The 19,781-nt window shown below is 35.9% G+C and overlaps 2 protein-coding genes across 9 annotated transcripts in view; both read right to left on the bottom strand.

The window, feature by feature from the left end:
* The window catches only part of GOLGA1 (golgin A1), a 51,780-nt gene extending 51,479 nt beyond the window's left edge, over nucleotides 1-301 (bottom strand). For 3 of the 6 annotated variants that reach the window (XM_067743333.1, XM_067743337.1, XM_067743339.1), the window contains exon 1: nucleotides 167-301. The gene's annotated coding sequence lies outside the window, so the exon portion shown is untranslated. The other 3 variants (XM_067743334.1, XM_067743336.1, XM_067743338.1) reach the window with 3 other exon arrangements.
* Nucleotides 302-1,347: 1,046 nt separating this feature from the next.
* SCAI (suppressor of cancer cell invasion) overlaps nucleotides 1,348-19,781 on the bottom strand; it is a 145,637-nt gene continuing 127,203 nt past the window's right edge. For all 3 annotated transcript variants that reach the window (XM_067743329.1, XM_067743331.1, XM_067743332.1), the window contains one exon: nucleotides 1,348-10,969. In XM_067743329.1, the coding sequence (XP_067599430.1) occupies nucleotides 10,823-10,969 (147 nt within the window). In that variant the 3' untranslated portion in view covers nucleotides 1,348-10,822. The remainder of the gene's footprint in view (nucleotides 10,970-19,781) is intronic.

Here is a 19,781-nt window from a genome sequence, read left to right as displayed (position 1 = left end):
CCCAGGCCGGGGAGCCCGCCTCTGCCCCTACCCTCGTCCTTTCTGCACCGCGGTACTGCCCACCGCCTTGGGTCTTGGGCAACCCAGTCGGGGCCTCTTTGGGCGCACTCCGAGACCACCGGGAGAAAGACGGGCCTGCTCGTGTCTCCGGTCCCCGCCCGCGCACCTGCCGCTCTCTGGGCAGCCGGCAAAGCCCCGCCTCCGGGGCCTCTCGTGAGCGCCGGCCCGCGTCACCAGCCCCCACAGCCGGCCTGCGGGCAGAGCAGCAACCCGGAACCGCACTTCCACCAGCGCGCCGGAAGTGGCTGCGCGCGGGGCCGTCCCACCGTGCGCATGCGCCTGAGCGCCGTCTCCTCGGCGGCCGGCGCGAGCTTCGGGGTGGCGGTTGGGCCGGAACCGCTGGAGGGCGCGGGGCTGGGCGCTCCCTGAAGCCGGCAAGCCACGTCAGCAGGCGGCCAAATCCTCGTAGGAGGGCTGGATGGCTGAAGCACTTCTTTCCTTTTTTTTTCTTTTTTTAAAGGGGGCGGTGCGGAGCAGGGGAAGTGGTAGGAGCCTGGTGCAAAGGGGAAAGAACTGATTGCTGCGGTGGTGCCAGCCTGCGGCGTGGAAACCTCAGGCCGTGGCTGCGCTGGCCCAACCCAGACTTTTCACTCCTCTCCCTGCATCCCAGTCTGCACCCTACACGGCCGCCTTGTCCCTGCAAGCCCCTGCCGCCTTCCTCACGCTGGAACCTATGGCTCCACACGTTAGTACTGGGAACTCGCGCTTCGTAATGGGTGTTTCAGTTTTGTGCCTGTGACCCACTTGTAGGACACGTAATGTGTCATTGAAAGAAGAGTTTCCGGAATCATACCCTTATTATATAGTGCAGTCTGATATATTGCATTTCATTAGAAACACACGCTAGCGGCAGCCCACCACATTCATTTCACTAGCCACTAATGGGCCTCCAACTTTTGACAGATGAAGAAAGTCCAGAGAGGTAAAACTGCCTTGTACAAAATTACAGTACAAACTGGTAGCCTACGTCGGGTCTCGACTCCTTAATGCCAACCAAGCCAGACATTCCACATTGAAGTTGCACATGTTCTTGCCCAGACCCAACACCAGCCTGAGGGCCAGCAGCTTCAACCCAGTCCCCTGAAACAATCCCTCCCTCAGTGTGTCCCACCTGGAGGAGGGCAGGGAAAAAACCAAGACTAGGACGTAGCAGAAATTTACAAACTAAAACAACAGCATCAAATCCTCAACCTCAAGACTGTTTCAAGTAACCGAGGAATTATCTGAAAGAAGCAAACCCTATCAGTTTAGCCCTTATGTTGTCAACAATTCTGAAGAAGTAGCAAAAACTTTAAGCAAATAATGTTTATTTTTATATCGATGATACACTTAATATATACGTGAATTCAAGATACAAAATTCATTTACAAGAGTTCACACCTGATGAATGTAATCACATTCCTAGAGAGAACATTTATCAATGCAAAAATGTCTTCAATACACTGACAACAAAAGTCAAATATTCTGTAATCTTGTTATTCAATAAACATCAAAACAATGTTTAACTCTCCATCCTCTACTATTTAAGAGCCCTCAAGGTGGTAGGCACCATATAACAGAAGAAAACATTGGAAAAGACAAGGGCCTACTGAATCTGCTCTGCAGAATCACAGTGTTTACTCTGATATTCATTTACTTAAGTAGTGAAAGGCTTGCTATCCTTTATGACAAATCACGTACCATACAAGAGTCAAAAGTGATGATCAAGAAAATAAAATGTTTTGATAACTTCTCAATTTCTAAAGTCTATGACATATTAGCCATAACAGACAAAGCAGAAAAAGGCTGCTGAAAAGGAACACAATAGGAAAACATCCTTAAGAGTATGTATGGCTTAAGCAATTTAGAAACACAACAGGTAAGACTTTTACAATACCACAGTTGTTCAAGTCAAATGATATTGACAATATAATTTTCCCCCTTAGTCATTGGTGGTAAATAGCCCCTTCAAATTTAATTCTACTGAGAACACATAAAACTAGTGAATCCAAATGGTTTCTTGTCTCACAGAGCTGAGTTGATGGATTTTGTTCTAAAGTATTAACCCACAATACCCAAAATTTAATACAAATGAGCAACAAGACTACGTTTCAAGGATTACAGTGATTTGTGAATAGCTAGATAGGCAACCAAATAGCTTCATTATTTGCACGACAGATTAGCAGCACTTGGATAAGAACTGTTACGTGAAAATTATTGTGCTTCAACCTCTCAAAGAGAGCTAATAAATATACCTCTATAATCCTTATAGTGTTACAATTCTATAACATTTCAGTTACAGACAAGCACAATTTTTAAAAAGTATTTCACACCACTAGGAAATCAAGTAATTATATTCTCCAAATGTAATTTCTGCTATGATTGAAACAAGTGCATTTCTGCCTAATATCCATAATATAGACAATAGATTCACCATTATTTTCAGGGAAAAAAGACCAAATATAACTTATTTTAACTCCTATTTGATTATCTTAACCTTTAGTGATGACTTGAATAAAGAAAAAGGTATTCAACCTTACAATGGAAACTACTCAGAGAAAATAATAATGTGGCCTGAAATGACAAAATTCTTTAGAGCTAAGTAGGAAATGATTTAAAACTGCTTCATCACATTCAATGATTAGTGAAACCACTATTTTTACTGGTGCTACACAGTGAAGATAAACCTATTTGGATAAATTCCTTCATTTGTAAACTCTACTATGAAAATGGTAGGACATTGCATCTGCCTTTCCTATTACCTAAGACCTTTCTACTTTGACAGGAAGAAGCCTCCAAAATGTATCTCTTGATTGTTGAGTGGCAAGGTTTATTAAAAACAACAAATAAAAAACAGCTGGAGAACTAGTCACATGATCTATGTGATGAAAGGAATGTAACCAGATAACTATAAAAAGTCACAAACACAAAGTCCTAAAATATTTTACTGAACGATTGAGTTCTTTTTAACAAAAAAGAAACAAAAGTTTTTTTAAAAACTCATTCTGCAAGAAATAGTAAATAAAAATTCTCATTGCCCTAAAACATTTGAAGCAATTTTTCCTGCAGATTTTTAATACATTACAACACATACCTATAATCTTAAAAAAAAGTCAGTAACATGCAAAGAAGGGTAGGAATAGATTTTTTAATTTAAATAGTGTTTATTTCTATATGTTTGGAAATATTTACTCTTGGGATTATCATATATGATCATTTCACATTTTACAATGGTTTGATGTTTGAAAATATCAAACCATTTTACTGATTTGATGTTTGAAAAGACTTATGGGTCAAATTGTAATGTTTACAAATCTTAATTTTCAATCACAGATAAGTGGACATTCATGACAGTTTCAAAAGAGAAAAGAATATTAGTAATATAGGGCTTCCCTGGTGGCGCAGTGGTTAACAATCTGCCTGCCAATGCAGGAGACACGGGTTCGACCCCTGGCCCAGGAAGATCCCACATGCCACAGAGCAACTAAGCCCATGTGCCACAACTACTGAGCCTGTGCTCTAGAGCCTGTGAGCCACAATTACTGAGCCCACGTGCCACAACTACTGAAGCCCACATGCCTAGAGGCCGTGCTCCGCAACAAGAGAAGCCACTGCAGTGAGAAGCCCGCGCACCGCAACAAAGAGTAGCCCCTGCTAACTCAACTCGAGAAAGCCTGCGTGCAGCGAAGACCCAACGCAGCCAAAAATAAAATAAATTAAAAAAAAAGAATATTAGTAATATAAAATTTTAAATAATGTTTACTGCATACCTAAAGGAAGGCTAGCTATAATTCCCCATCTCATTCTGAAGTGACATAAACACTCATTCTATTAATCTTCATTCCATAAGCCTATCAGAAAAGTAAAAAAACTCAACCCTAAAATTACCAATGTCTCAATAAACAATACTACACCTAAAAAGATGATTGTCTTGGGATGTAGACTGGAATTGTTCACCAAAATAGGAAAATATTCCCAATTTATAGTCTGTTCTATGACCAAATTCAGGCTTTATGATTAAGTGAATCTGGAGTGCAGAATTAGTATACCTCAAACTGCTAAAAAACTCGGAAAGCACTGTTCAAATATGTTTTTTAAAAAATCATACTGCTTAGAATAGTTTGATAATTTAAAATATAACTTTAAAAAAACACAAATTAACAAAAATATTTTTAAATTAAGAAATGGTGCTTCAGTCAGTGATTAACAACGTTATATCGAAATGGAATTCTTCGGAAAAGTCAATATTACACCAAACTAAGTTAAAAATATCAATTTTAGCTTAAGAAAACATTTCATATCTACAGAATTCCAAAGGAAATATTTCTATGGCATCAACAAATTAGTTACACTTGATTTAATACATTTATCTTTACCCATTTAAGGGCATGTCCCCCTACATCATCCTGACATCCTTCCCTTCAATAGGTGATTGATTCCATTCACACATCAATTATCCTTCCTTAAACACAAGGCATGTTTAATAAATCTCTGCGTTCAAAAATTCAGTGAAGCTGGGACACAGTGTAATTATTATGTTTTGAAATTCTCGTTTGAGGAAGATGAAATGCCTTAATAAAATTGTTTTTTAAGGTAAAGTGGTCACAGTATCCAGGAAAGAACTGGAGGTACAGCATGAACAGGTATAAAGTATCCATGTCTAAGACTGCAGGAGAATAGGGGGAGAGAGGACTTGGTTTTCTAAGCAATTCTTGTTTAATTGCAACCTGACTGTTAGAGAGTCAGAAGTCATATTCACAATGTCAGTCTCATCTACTACACTTCTAAATGCTGCTGCTCTCCTCAAATCAATGTCCACATTAAGCATGAGTCAGTTCCATGAATTTTAAATAGCATAACATCTGCTCTGCTACTCTCCAGTTGCAATAAATGATTTGGTTACTAAAACAACTCGAACATCAGACACTATGAACGTTTTCACTGATTTTCTCAGAAAGAATACATCACCAAATTTTAATATGTATTTAAGAAAAAGCCTATTACAACTTTATTTAAAATTTAACATTGTAATTGAGAAGTGTTATGAATACTTGGCTGACATATTAAAAATACAATGAAGAGGCAAACGTAACATTTTGGAGGACAGTAGAAATGACTCCTGACTTTTCTCTTTAAGATAATTTAAAATTGGATCAGATAGATTTAATCTTCTGAAGAATAATGGGGTAAATAGTTGTTTGCAGTTATATTTTATCAAGCAAAAAAATAACCCCTACTTAATTTTTGTGGTGAATGTATTCAAGTGTATATTAAATATCTCCTACACTCTTCCGTGCAAATAAACATGCCCAGTGAAGACCCGAGTAACCGAATATTGATCTCTGTGATATTCCATAGGTTCACAAATTGGCACTGCACATATTTACTATCCTCTTATCCTCCCCTACCTGTCATTCTTGGTAGAGGTTTGAAGGCCCCACTTTTATAGCATGCCATGCACCTAATATTAAGAATCCTACTTCGTGTGTGAATGTATCCATTTGCAGAACACAGTGGTCTCATAGAGACAAAGAAATACAACTGGAGGCATTTTATTCACTGGAAGCATTTTCTCAGATAAGCATACTCATCTTTGATATGCAGTTCCAATTAGAAAAATCTCTCGTTAGAAATGCCAAGACAGGACTAAATTAATCACAGCTGCTGCAAATATAAAGGTTATCAACCTCTTGTTCCTCATTAAATTCGACCCTACCTGGGTAAAGCCCTCCTCTACCTAATGCTCCATTTTCTGCCTCACAGAGGTAAGATGAGACACACTGGTGAAAAAAAAATTGTTCCCAAATTAAACTGTGGTATCAGGCATTAAAATGGCAACTAGGAACATATTTCCCTACTTAAAGGACATTTTCCTACCTATTTTGAAATGTGATCAAAGTAATTTTTTCCACTGCCCCTTGATTCTCAATATAAATACATATGTTACTAAGTAATAATACCCAACTACAGGCAAGAAAATAAAGTACTAATATAGCTTAAGAACCTGCTGGTGTCTCAGTTTCACATACTTAGGTTTTTCAGGTTCATATCACTAATTTATCATCAGTTTAAATGGAAACTGACAGATGATTTTAAAGCTAAGAATATCCAGCTTTCTGTTAAGATCTTCATGTCCTAATTTCAACTCCAAATTAGTCCATTTTACCCAAACACAAGCCCCTCAAAATAGAGGCTCACGATTGAGATACAGCCACAACCTAATTACAGCAGCATGAACAATGCCACCATGATGTCCTCACAGAACTTAAATAAATTCAGCCCACAATGGGTATGGGTATATAATATACACATACTGTATCTCTGCATACCATATATTTACAAATATGTACATATATACAAAAAGTATACACAGAGATTCAGCATCATGAAAATATATACATGCCACTGTAAATAAAATAAGAATTTCAAATAAATAAGGACAACAAAAGAGCCCTCAATGTAAATATCCTTAATACTCTCCAAACAAACATACAGGAACATATACACCCAAAATATCACCAGGAGATTCATACCATTCATATTCATATCAAATCTTTTTACTCACTTAGGATGGGGAGGTGGTTCTGCATCACAGGCAGTAGCCAAGTTTGCAGACCTTAGTACCTTACTATATTTCCTGTCCAGAATATTCTCTGTATATCAGACTGATTACAAGTCTCTGTGGATTTTTCAACAGAGTCCAAAACCCTTCTAAGAGACAGAAAGTTACTAACTCACACAGGTCAGAGATTAAACTTGGAGAAAAATGCTAATGAAAGCTCTCATAATTAATATATACATTGGATTTGTTGCTTTTCCCTTTACCTCAAAGAAATTCAGTTCAATCACCACCTAATCTGTCTCAGGGAATACTACTGCAAGAAGAAAACAAAGCACAGTAGCCACAAGTGAGAAAAAATAAAACCCAGATCCTTTACCAGGAGAATTTCAGTCACGACTAGATTGCACTTTGCTTTTATAATCTCAAAACATTTCAACTTGGTAAAAATATAAAGGGTACAATAAATTCTATGTGCTTTGAGAGGTTTTTGAGAGCACCACTTCCTAGGAAGAAAAAACACACACACACATACACAAAGGATATACCCTGGCTAAAATCAAAGATAAAATGTCTGACTTGTGAATTTTTTTATAAATAATAAATTAAAATTTGCTGGGGCTGATTGATTTACTGGTTTCAATATTTGATATATTAAAAAAATACCATAGCTTTTGTGCCAAAATATAAATCTCTAATTATTCCTTTCTTGTTCATTATAGAAAGCAACCTGAGCTACTGGAAAGACTGGGCTGAGATTAGGAGATTTGAGTTTTAGTTCTAGCTCCATCTTTATGAAAAAAAACTGAGTTTTTTGGGGTCTCAGCTTTCTCTTCTGTAAATTAGGGAAGATAGTCGCTTTATCAACTTCAGAAATATACGGACAAAGAAAGAGAAAACAATTCCATTGTGCTTAATTTTGTTTTGTATATAACTGACTTCTTGCACTCTTACACTATTTTGTTTACAGTGGTTCTTCGGTGAGGCGAGACACTGTATCAGAATCTCCAGGGGGGAGTTTGTGCAATTTGAAAGCAAAGAAGTGCCCTTTCCCATTGTTTTGCTTTGTTCTTAGTTCCAAAATTTAAATTTCTATGAATTCTAGAAATAAATAAAGGGTTTAACATTTTAATATTCATAAAGGGGAGCAGTATATATTGAGAAAATAAGACTCTCTGCCATTGCCATCTTGAGCCCATTGAGTGATTGTCCTTTTTCATTTCCTCTTCCTCAATTAAAGTAAGGTCTTAAAATGTAGAAGCTGGGTAATGGGTATAAAAGGTTCATTAAACTCTGTGTATGTTTTAAATTTTCATAACAAAAAGTTAAAAAAAACAACAACAAAGGAATACAAGTGTTTGCACAAATGTAACCTTCACAATAAGGCCTACCCCATCACTCACTGAAACATTATTTTCTGCCTAAAAACAAAAGAAAAATTTCCCGTGCCACGCTCTAAATTTTCTTCATACTATTTAAAACTTTCTAACATAAATTTACTTATTTATTATATTTATTGCCTGATTCCTCCTACTAGAATATAAGCTTCATGAAAACAAGGACTTTTAAGTCTATGTTGTCTGTTTCACCAATGCCTAGGACAAAATCTGGAGTATAGCGTTGCTCAATACACATTTTTTTAAAGGCATGAATGAAACAATAGTTTAGAATTTTCCAGCACAGTTTTCCTCTCAAGATTACTTTAGTTCACTTTAAATTTTTAACTACCAGTAAGGAATTACACTACTATTAACTTGAGGAGCAAGGTCATCATCTAAACACTAGCTGTGAGTTCCAAGACCCCTTGTTCTTAGACAAACACGTTACTAATAACAAAAGCTCCAATTTCTTCTGGAGATTCTCTCTCTGAACTAGTTTCTACAACAACTAAGTGGGACCCAGATATTTTCTTGAACAAAAACTAGGTAAAAATGATATAGAAAAGAAAATGTTGTGTATACTAAAATAAGGGAAACCAATTTTCCAGGTGGCAGGGGTGGGAAAAATCAATATCTTTTGGAACCAAGAGTTCAAGTTATAGAACCACAGAATTGGACAGAACCTTGGGCCAATGCCTTCATTTTACAGATGAGAGTGCTAAAAAGCAGAGACATGAAGACACTTGTCAAAGGGCATAAAGCTAGTTACCAGGAAAGCCAGGATTAGAACTCAGGTCTCCTAATTCTCAAGCCAGTGTTCTTTATGTTAATCAAGTGAGGATAAAGCTCAGGATGATAAATATTATTTTAAGCATCAGAGAACAGGAGAATATGTGTTGCTAGTACTGGCACAGAACTTCCAGGGAATTGAAACAAGAGGTCAGATAACTAAGGACAGTCTATTGCTGTGGTTCAGGTGAACACTGTTATGAAAGGAAAGCTATGAAGTTTACTAAGGTACTGGGGGGAAAAAAAAAGGAAAGCAGTCTTTATCTGATAATAAAAACCCACTAGCAAAGGAAATCCCTCTCCAGGGTAACTTTTCCAAAGCCTTCTGAAATAATGTTTAAAAGAACAAATAAAAATGACTTTTAAAAAATTAATTAAAAAATCCACAAAGTCTCCCAAACCCAAGAACAATAACTTCAAGACTTCAGATGAAAAACCAACAAATTGGAACACATATATGAATAACTTAGACCAAAATAATTCTGTATGTTAGAAATAAAAACCAAGTTAAAAATATTACAGTAAAATTTCCCTAGGGACATAGGAAAGAGGCACCAAAAGCAAACACCTCATTTCCCCTGGGACTGCCAGAGGTAGAGTTGTGAGCCTGTACAGAAAATTAGGTAGAAGGGCTTTTGATTCAACGATTTCTGAACTTGAATGCTGGGGAGTCAAAAGAGGGGAAAGAAATCATAGCTAGTACCTGTAAAATTATGAAGGGGATGAAAGGGAAGAAAAAACACAAAAATCTTTATATAATACACTGAACCCTATATAAAATAATAAAAATCTTGCGCATGAAATATAAAATAGTAAATATAAGGAGTTTTTAAAAACCTAATTTCCAAATTGTCAATGCAAAAGCAACTTCCATTTTAACTATATAACAATTCAGTTACCCTCAACCAAAATTAGTAACAACTCTGAAGTTTCATAAATCTGAACTAGGCAGAAAGATTACAAACTCTCTACTGTATACCACAGACCTCAACCTAGACAGTCTTTAAACTTGATCTCATTAATTAATAAAAGTTTAAATGGAATTCCTATGGAAACACTGTATTATGAAAACGACAACCTGATTTTCTGACTGAAAGATTTAAAAGTTGTTCTTTTTCACTTCCAGCATTCAAAGAATACAAAGAAAACAAAATATGCAAACATATCTCATGATAACATAGGACTCACACATTCCAAATGATATGTATCATCTCAAGACCTCAATTAAAGATTCAGCTTTTCAGATGCAAATCAATCCTATACAGTTACTGAAACTTTGACAGCATTTAAACGAATTAAATGCTTTTAAGAACTACCTTGGGCTTCCCTGGTGGCGCAGTAGTTGAGAGTCCGCCTGCCGATGCAGGGAACACGGGTTCGTGCCCCGGTCCGGGAGGATCCCACATGCCGCGGAGCGGCTGGGCCCGTGGGCCATGGCCGCTGGGCCTGTGCGTCCGGAGCCTGTGCTCCGCAACGGGAGAGGCCACAGCAGTGAGAGGCCCTCATACCGAAAAAAGAAAAAAAAAAAAAAAAAAAGAACTATCTTGATTAGGCTTCAAAGAATCACACATTTTTCTATCTACTAACTTGGAATGAAAAGAAATATTATGGAAGGGCTCTGTTCTTGATTCTTAGTAGTCCATGCTGGCTAGTTTCATATTTGTGAACAATTACATATTTTCCAAATCCACACATTTAAGGTCCAAGTATAAGAGTTGGGTTTTCCTCATTATACAAAAATAAATGATTTACTCTTCTCAGGGTGAGAATAGTGACTATATGAGTGTAGGATCAGATGTTAGAGGTAAGTATCCATACCTCAAAACCAAAAAATAAAAATTCCAAGATTGAGTTTTTAAAAGACCTGAAACATTGTATTTTAAAACAGTTACCCTAAAAGTTTGAACAATTTTTTTCAGCTTGTTTTTAAAATGGTGGTCCTAAATTGAAAAATAAAAACTAAATAACACCACTATGTGTCTGTCATCACATTAGAAAACTGCACCATTTAAAATCTGTGGCAAATGAAAACTTGTTTCAACAGAGGATTTTTGTTCTAATAGTCATCTATGGTATTCTCAAGGAACACGTTTCGCACATCCAGAATGGATGCTAATTCCAAAATGTGCTTCTGGAGGTGAGGGTTCTCCACTGTTTCATCCCTTGGCAGTTGTGGATATGATTCTGGATAATTTCGTGTTTCCTGGTAAACAAAGAAGAGAAAAGTCAATTTTATAGTTTAAGGAAAGAAAATTATACACATTAATATTACTGTTAATATGAACAGTATTAAGAAGTAACTTAATATGCATATTTCTCCTTCATATTGGTAATATATTTGTTGAACATACGAAATTGCTGACATTTGACCATTTTGACCCCAAAAATGATAAGTTCATATGGTTCAACCCAATATATTCATTTAGTGAGTTATTTCATGAATATTTACTGGGGCCTATCATTTCTGGGAACTATGCTATATTGTGGAAACCATATAATTCCTATTTGCTGGGGGGAAAATCCTAAAATACACAGAATTTCAACAAGTATTTGTTAATGAATAAATAAATACATGTTTCAGTAGAAATTAAAATGAGAGAAAAGACATGGGAAACCCTGAAAAGGTCAAATTAATGGGCCTGGGCAATTAATTATAGGAGAAGGAGGTGTCAAAAATGACTAAGATTTCAGGAATGGATGACTTGAAAGAAGAGTTGAGAGCTACTCAGAGAAAAAGAGATGTAAAGGAGGAGATAATTTGGGGATAGTATAAAGTTTCAGGTTTTAGGTATATTTTATTTAAGGTAATGGGCTATACAAAGAGGACAGCCCATCAACCAGAATTTGAAAATTCAGGACCGTATCTCAGAAGACAGGTTTGAGGGCTTCCCTGGTGACAGAGTGGTTAAGAATCCGCCTGCCAATGCAGGGGACATGGGTTCAAGCCCTGGTCCAGGAAGATCCCACATGTCGCGGAGCAACTAAGCCTGTGCACCACAACTACTGAGCCTGTGCTCTAGAGCCCACGAGCCACAACTACTGAAGCCTGTGCGCCTAGAGCCCGTGCTCTGCAACAAGAGAAGCCACCGCAGTGAGAAGCCCGCGCACTGCAATGAAGAGTAGTCCCTGCTCACCACAACTAGAGAAAGCCCATGCATCGCAATGAAGACCCAATGCAGCAAAAATAAAATAAAATAAAATAAATTTTTTAAAAAAGAAGAACACAGGTTTGAGCAGTTTATGTCATACTATATACTATATACATATATAATATATACACTGATACAATCTACATGAAGATAAATATTAATAGCCATGAAAATGGATGAGGTTTCTAAGCATATTAGCAAAGAGAGTGAAAAAAAGAGTCCCTAGAAAGAGAGATGAAAGATCAGGGGAAAAAACAAAAAAAGGACTAATAAAAGAAAAAAGAAAATAGTTTTTGTAATCACATGGACGCAAAAGAAGAAGACAATTTCAAGAATAAAGTGATTCTCATTTGGAAATTCTTCTTCATTTGGTACTTTCTATAGACTACAATTTTGCCACATACTTAAAATTTACTGAAAAAATAAATTACCATTTTTCTATACATCTAACATGACGGTCCATATATTAAAAGGTCATTTCTATCTCTCTTGTGCCTGTAGGCCTCAGTAATTACATATTACAGAGATTAAATTCTCATTTTACCACACTAAATACTATGAGGAGTGACAATAATGAAAAGCTCAAAAACCCTAAAAAAAGAAAAAAACCCAAAAAACCAGGAACTGCTGGGGGGCTACTGTAAACTGAACAATTCTCTCAGCTCACACAGGGCTGGGACATGTTTGAATTCTGACCAAACACCCCAAGGGTGGAGAATATGTGTTGAAACAGTGGACATATAAAAGAGACCCCAGAGAAATCATGCTTCTTAGTACTAGGCTGAAATAAATCTACATCTGTATGTTAATGCTACTGTAATAAATCTGCCCTTAAAAAGCTTAAAAACAAGCCAGGGAAAGGTCAAAAAGATGTTCAAGTAATTTAACTCCTGCCAGAACAAAGCCCAACGCTCTTTAAAGACAACAAAATAGAGAAATCAACATCGGAAAATTCATAATGCTCACAGTTTAACAGAAAATTACTAAACATACAAAGAATTAGAAATATGAGACCCCTAACCAGTAGAAAAAAAACAATAAAAGCAAACCTATAAATGATAGAGAATACAGTATTAGTAGGTAAAGACTTTAGCTATTATTATTCATTCAAGAACACGAAAGAAAACATAAATATAATGAGGAGAAAAACGGAAAATGTTATAAGAACCAAAAAGAACTTCTAGAGGTGAGAAAAATGTAATCCCTGAAATGAAAAACTAAATGGACATAGGATTAAGAGCACATTAGACACTGCAAAAGAAAACATCAGTAAAGTTGAAGACAACAGAAACTGAAACACAGAGAGAAAACAGACATTTAAAAAAATGCAGGGCATATAAATAAACCTTTTTTCACTTAAAAAAAAAAAAGCAAACCATTGACCTGTAGGACAATATTAGGTTGTTTAACATATATGTAATTGATGCTCCAGAAAGAGAAAGGGAGGAGTAGAGAAAATGTTTGAAGAAATAATGGCCAAAAATATTCTAAAATATATTAAATATCTTGATATTTAGATAGCTCTAAGATGCTCAATAAACCCCAAGCAGGAAGAAAGCAACAAAGAAGAGCATATCAAGGTAGTACATCATAATCAAATTGTAGGAAACCAATATAAAGAGAAAATCTTAAAAACAGCCAGAAGAAAACACACATTACACATTGTAATAATAGAACAATTATTCAGAAAATCAATAAGGCTATAAAGAAGTTGAACAACATTATAAGCCAACAAGACCTAACAGACATTTATAGAACCCTTCATTCAACAGTAGCAGCATATATTGATACATTCATTTCAAGTGTCCCTAGAACATGCACCATTATAGACCACATTCTAGACAATAAAGCAAGTTTCAATAAATTAAAAGGACTCAAACAATACAAAGCATACTATTTGACCACAAAGGAATTAAATTAGAAATCAGTAAGATATCTTGAAAATTCCCAAAATTTAAACACTAAATAACATATTTCTAAATAACACATGGTCCACAAAACACCAGAGTGAAATAAATACTGTTTCAGATAAATAAGCAATGAGAGAATTAATTACCACCAGATTTGCACTAAAAGAAATGATAAAGGAAATTCTGTGGTAAGAAAAATGATACCAGATGGAAGATTAAATCTAAAGAAAGAAATTAGGAGTGCCAGAAATAATAAATATATAAGCTTTTCCTCCTCATTAAAATTTTTTAGGAATTCCCCTGGCGGTCCAGTGGTTAAGACTCCACACTTTCACTGCAGGGTGTGCGGGTTCCATCCCTGGTCAGGGAGCTAAGATCCCACATGCTGCATGGCGTGGCAAAAAAAAAAAAAAGATAATTGACTGTTTAATGCTATGATAACCACAAAGTATCAAATAGTATATATCATACTCAAAAGTCAAATGACAATAATAGTAGAGACTGGGAGGGAGAAAATGGAAGAATACTATGTTAAGATAATTACATTAAATGTAAACTGATATTAAAAAAGCAAAACGAGATATAGCATAAATCTACAGCGTTATTAAAATAGAATTCTAAAACAAAGAAAACCTCAATTAAATCAAATGAAAATGAAGGCAGGAGAGAAAGAAAAAAGGTACAAACTGCAGCCAGGACAAATAGAAAACAAATAATAGTATATTTAACTCAAACTATATTAAGAATTATACTTAATTTAAATGTAATTTAAAACTAAAAATGTCAAGTAAAAGGTAGATATGGTCAAACTAGATAAAAAAGCAGTACCTAACGCTGTTGAAAAGAATTCCACTTTAAATATTAAGACAGATATAGGTTAAAAGTAAAAGAATAAAACAAGATTTTCCATACAAACACAAATCAGAAGAAAAGTGGTATAGTTATATTAATATTGCACAAACTAGATTGCAGATCAAGGAATACTGCCACACATAAAGACAGTTCATAATGATGAATGGGTAATTTCAACAAGACATAACAACTCTAAGTATGTACAAACTCAATAACAGCTTCAAAATGAACAACGAAAAAACAGCACCAAAATGAGAAACTAACCAATTCACAAGTATAATTAGAGGTTTAGATACTTCTCTATCAGGGATAGAATAAGCAGATAGAAAATAAGTTAAGAATATGGAAGACTTGTGGCTTCCCTGGTGGTGCAGTGGTTGAGAGTCCGCCTGCCGATGCAGTGGACACAGGTTCGTGCCCTGGTCCGGGAAGATCCCACATGCCGCGGAGCGGCTGGGCCCGCGAGCCGTGGCCGCTGAGCCTGCACGTCCGGAGCCTGTGCTCCGCAACGGGATAGGCCACAACAGTGAGACGCCCGCGTACCGCAAAAAGAAAAAAAAAAAAAAGAAAAAAATAAGAATATGGAAGACTTGAAGAACACTATTAAATATACTTGGAACATCAAGCTGAATTGACATTTATACATCACTCCATCTAATAATAGCAGAAGTATATATCTAATACCATGTATTAGAATAGCATCTAATACATAGTCTCTTCAAGTGCAGAAAGAATCTTCACCAAGATAATTCACATGCTGGGTCATAAAACAAGTCTCAATAAAGTTAAAAGTATTGAAATCATATAACTAAAGCAGTTAAGCTTAAAGGGTAGGTGCTTGTACTAGAAGAGAAAAAGGTTTTCAATCTAAGTTTTTTTTTTTTTTTTTTTTTTTGCGGTACGCGGGCCTCTCACTGTTGTGGCCTCTCCCGTTGCAGAGCACAGGCTCCAGACGCGCAGGCTCAGTGGCCATGGCTCATGGGCCTAGCCACTCCGCGGCATGTGGGATATTCCCGGACCGGGGCACGAACCCGTGTCCCCTGCATCGGCAGGCAGACTCTCAACCACTGCGCCACCAGGGAAGCCCTCAATCTAAGTTTTAAAACAGAAATTAAAAAGAGCAAATTAAAATAAAATTAATTAAAAAGAAGAAAAATAATAAAGTATGAATGGAAATAAATTAAGTAAAAAAGAGACAAACAGTAGTAAAAAAAAATCAATGAAAGTAAAAGCTGTTTATTTGGAAAGATCATTAAAACTAACAAACCTTTAGCTAGACTGGAAAAAAAAAAGACAGGAAACATTACCAATATGAGTCATGAAAAATCACTAGAGAGTCTACAGAGACTAAAAGGATAAAGGAATATTATCAACAATTTTTTGGCAATAAATTAGAAAATGACTTGCAAGACACAAGTGATTAAAACTAAGAACAAAATAGAAAACATGAATAGCCTTTGAAACTGAATTCATAATTTAAAACATCCCCAAAAGGAAAACTCCAGGTCCAGATGGCCTCACTGATGAATTCTACCAATCATTCAAGGAAGAAATAATGCCAATTGAAAAGAAACTCTTTAAGAAATGCAAGAGAATGAAACACACCCCAACTCAATTTATGAAGTCAGCACTACCCTGATAACAAAACCACATGAAGACATCACAAGAAAAAATTAAATACCATACCATAATCATTCATAAAAACAGATAAAAAATCCGAAAGGAAATACTAGCAAAATGAATCAAACAATGCAAAAGGATAATACATGACCACAAAATGTGTTTAGCCCAGATATACAAGGTTCAATCAATGCTATTCACCATGTTAACAGGATTAATATATATCAGGATCAATTAATGCAGAAAAAAAGTATTTGACAATCTTTTATACCCATTCCTGATAAAAACTCAGCAATAGGAAGAGAAAGGAGCTCAGTCAACCTGAAAAAGGGTGTGTATGAAAAACTAACAATTAACATTATAATTTATGGTAAATGATTAATTTTTCGTTTAAAACCAGGAACAAGGCAAGAATATTCATTCACATTACTTCTATTCACCATTTTGCTGTAAGACCTAGCCCTGATAAAAGCACACGCATACACAAAATAGAAGGCATACAGATTGGAAAGGAAGACGTAAAACTGCCTTTGTCTGAAGATGACATGATCGTGTAGATAGAAAACCTTAAGGAATACGCAGAAAGGTAACAAAGCAAATACTTCAATTTAGCAAGACTGCAGGATACAGGTTAATTTATTATTTTTTTTAAGATTTTTTTGATGTGGACCATTTTTAAAGTTTTTATTGAATTTGTTACAATATTGCTTCTGTTCTATGTTTTGCTTTTTGGCCACGAGGCACGTGGGATCTTAGCTCCCTGACCAGGGATTGAACCTGCACCCCCCGCATTGGAATGCGAAGTCCTAACCACTGGACCACCAGGGAAGTCCCACAGGTTAATTTAGAAAACATTATTAGCTGATAATACATAAAAACATTTGTTTCTATGTATCAGCAACAAATAATTGGAAAATGAAATAAAAAATATAATTCTATTTACAAATCATCAAAACTTGAAATACTTTGGAATAAATTTAATAAGACACATGTAAGACCTGTATGATGAGAACCACAAAATATTGGTGAGAGAAACTAAAGAAGACCTAAATAAATGGGGAGATATACCATATTAATTCATTGGAAGACTCAATATTATTAAAATATAACTCTCTACAGATTGATTATATAGATTTAAATGTAATCCCAATCAAAATATAAAATTCACATAGATATGCAAAGGATCTTCTAGAACTATTAAAACACATAAAACATTTTGGCAATGGCAGGGGGGACTCACACTACAAAGATTTCAAGACTTATTATAAAGCTACAATTATCAAGGCAGCAGTATATTAGAGAAAAATGCTATCAGTCAATGGAACAGAATTTAGAGTCTAGAAATATCCCTATACATATATGGTTGACTGATTTTCAAAAAATAACAAAAGTAACTCAATGAAAAAAGGATAATCTTTTCAACAACAGATACTAGAACAATTTCATACCCATACTGAAAAGAAATTTTAACCCTTACTTCACACTGTAAACAAAAGTTAACTCATATCATAGAACTAAATGTAAAAGCTAAGACTATAAACTCCTAGAATCTTTGTGACTTTGGGATAGACAGAGATTTCTTAGATAAATCTCACCACAAAAGAAAAAAAAATTGATTCGTTCAAACTTCATCAAAATTTTAAAAGTTTAGTCTTCAAAGCCACTGTTAAGAAAACGAAAAGGCAAGCCAACAGAATGGGATAAAATGCAGCTAACAAGCACATGAAAAGACGTCCAATATCCTCATTCATCAGTGAAATGCAAATTGAAACTATGGGTTGGCCAAAAGGTTCGAATGAACTTTTTGGCCAACCAATACAATGAGATACCACTATAAATCCAACAGACTGGTTAAAATTTAAGACTGACAACACTATGTGTTGACAAGGATGTAGAGCAACTTTCACATGCAGTTGCTGGGAAAAGAAAATGACAAAACTACTTTGAGAAAAAGTCTGGCAGTTTCTTATAAAACTAAAGACATACCTACTCTATGACCAAGAAAATTCAAAACGTAAGTCTGGAAAAGACTTGTATAGGAATGTTCATGGCCACTTTATCTATAATAGTCAAAAGTTTAAAACTGCCCAAGTGTTCATCAAAAAGAGAAGGCCTAGGGGACTTCCCTCATGGTCCAGTGGTAAAGAATCCACTTTCTGATGCAGGGGACGTGGGTTCGATCCCTGGTCGGGGAACTAAGATCCCACATGCCACGGGGCAACTAAGCCCACAAGCCACAACTACTGAGCCCGCGGGCCTCAATGAGAGATCTCTCACGCCGCAAACTACAGAGCCCATGCACTCTGGAGCCCGTGCACCACAACCAGAGAGAAGCCCACGTGCCACAACCAGAGACAAGCCTGTGCGCCACAACGAAAGATCCTGCACACCTCAACAAAGGTCCCGCGTGCCACAACTAAGACCTGACGAAGCCAAAAAAAAAAAAAGAGAAGGCCTAAATAAACTGTGATATATTCAGAAAATGGAACTACTCAAAAGGAATGAGTTACTTCTACATGAAACAACACAGATGAATATTAAGAACATGCTTGATCAAATAAGGTTTACACTGTATAATTCAAGTTCATGAATAGGTGACATTAATCTGTAGTGAAAATAATAAACAGAGCATTGTCTCTGGGATAATGGGTAGTGGACTGACTGGAGAGGGGTGTGGAGCAAATTTTCTGGAATGATGCTATGTTGTATTACTTGATTGGGGTTTGAGTTACAAAGGAGTATGTATTTGTCAAAACTCATCTAATGGTACACTTTAGTTCTGTGCATTTCACTGTATGCAAACTTTACATTAAAAAGAGAAGTAAATAAATATAATTTTCAGTTATTTATATGCATGATGAAGTGTTGAGGGGTGAAGTCCACAGTTTACTTCAAAATGCATCAAAAACTGAGATGAACTGATAATTGAAAAGAGAGATGGATAAATGGACAAATATGTGAGAAAGCAAATATACCAAAATGTTAACTGCAGAATCCAGCTAGTGTGTATATGGGTATTCACTGCAAAACTCTTCCACATTTTAAAATTACAGTCATAAAATGGAAAAAATATCATAGTTTAAAACTAAAAATGGCAAAAGACTTTTGAGAATATTTAAGCATATTTGAAAAAGAACCAAATGTTACTTATAAGAAGTGAAAAATGGCTAAATTTTTTAAAACCTCACTGAAGAGTGTTAGTTACATGAATACACAGAAAGAAACAATCTACTTAGAGCAAAACAGACCAAAGACTTGAACACACTCTTCATAAAGACGAACACAGAGTAACACATATGAAAAGTTGTTCAACCTCAAGAGTAATCCCAGAAATGACATTTGAAAGCACAATGAGCTACTACTTACACCCACCAGATTCACATGAAACACAAAGAATGACAGCAACAAGTGTTGGCAAGGATTAGACCAATAGCAACTCTTACACACAGCTACTGCAAGCGTAAACTGGTATAACCAGGGCTTT

The sequence above is a fragment of the Pseudorca crassidens genome, chromosome 7, assembly GCF_039906515.1.
Source record: "Pseudorca crassidens isolate mPseCra1 chromosome 7, mPseCra1.hap1, whole genome shotgun sequence".
Classification (NCBI taxonomy): Eukaryota; Metazoa; Chordata; class Mammalia; order Artiodactyla; family Delphinidae; genus Pseudorca; species Pseudorca crassidens.
The sequence above is the reverse complement of the archived record's forward strand: the minus strand, read 5'-3'. Positions and strand labels throughout refer to the sequence as shown.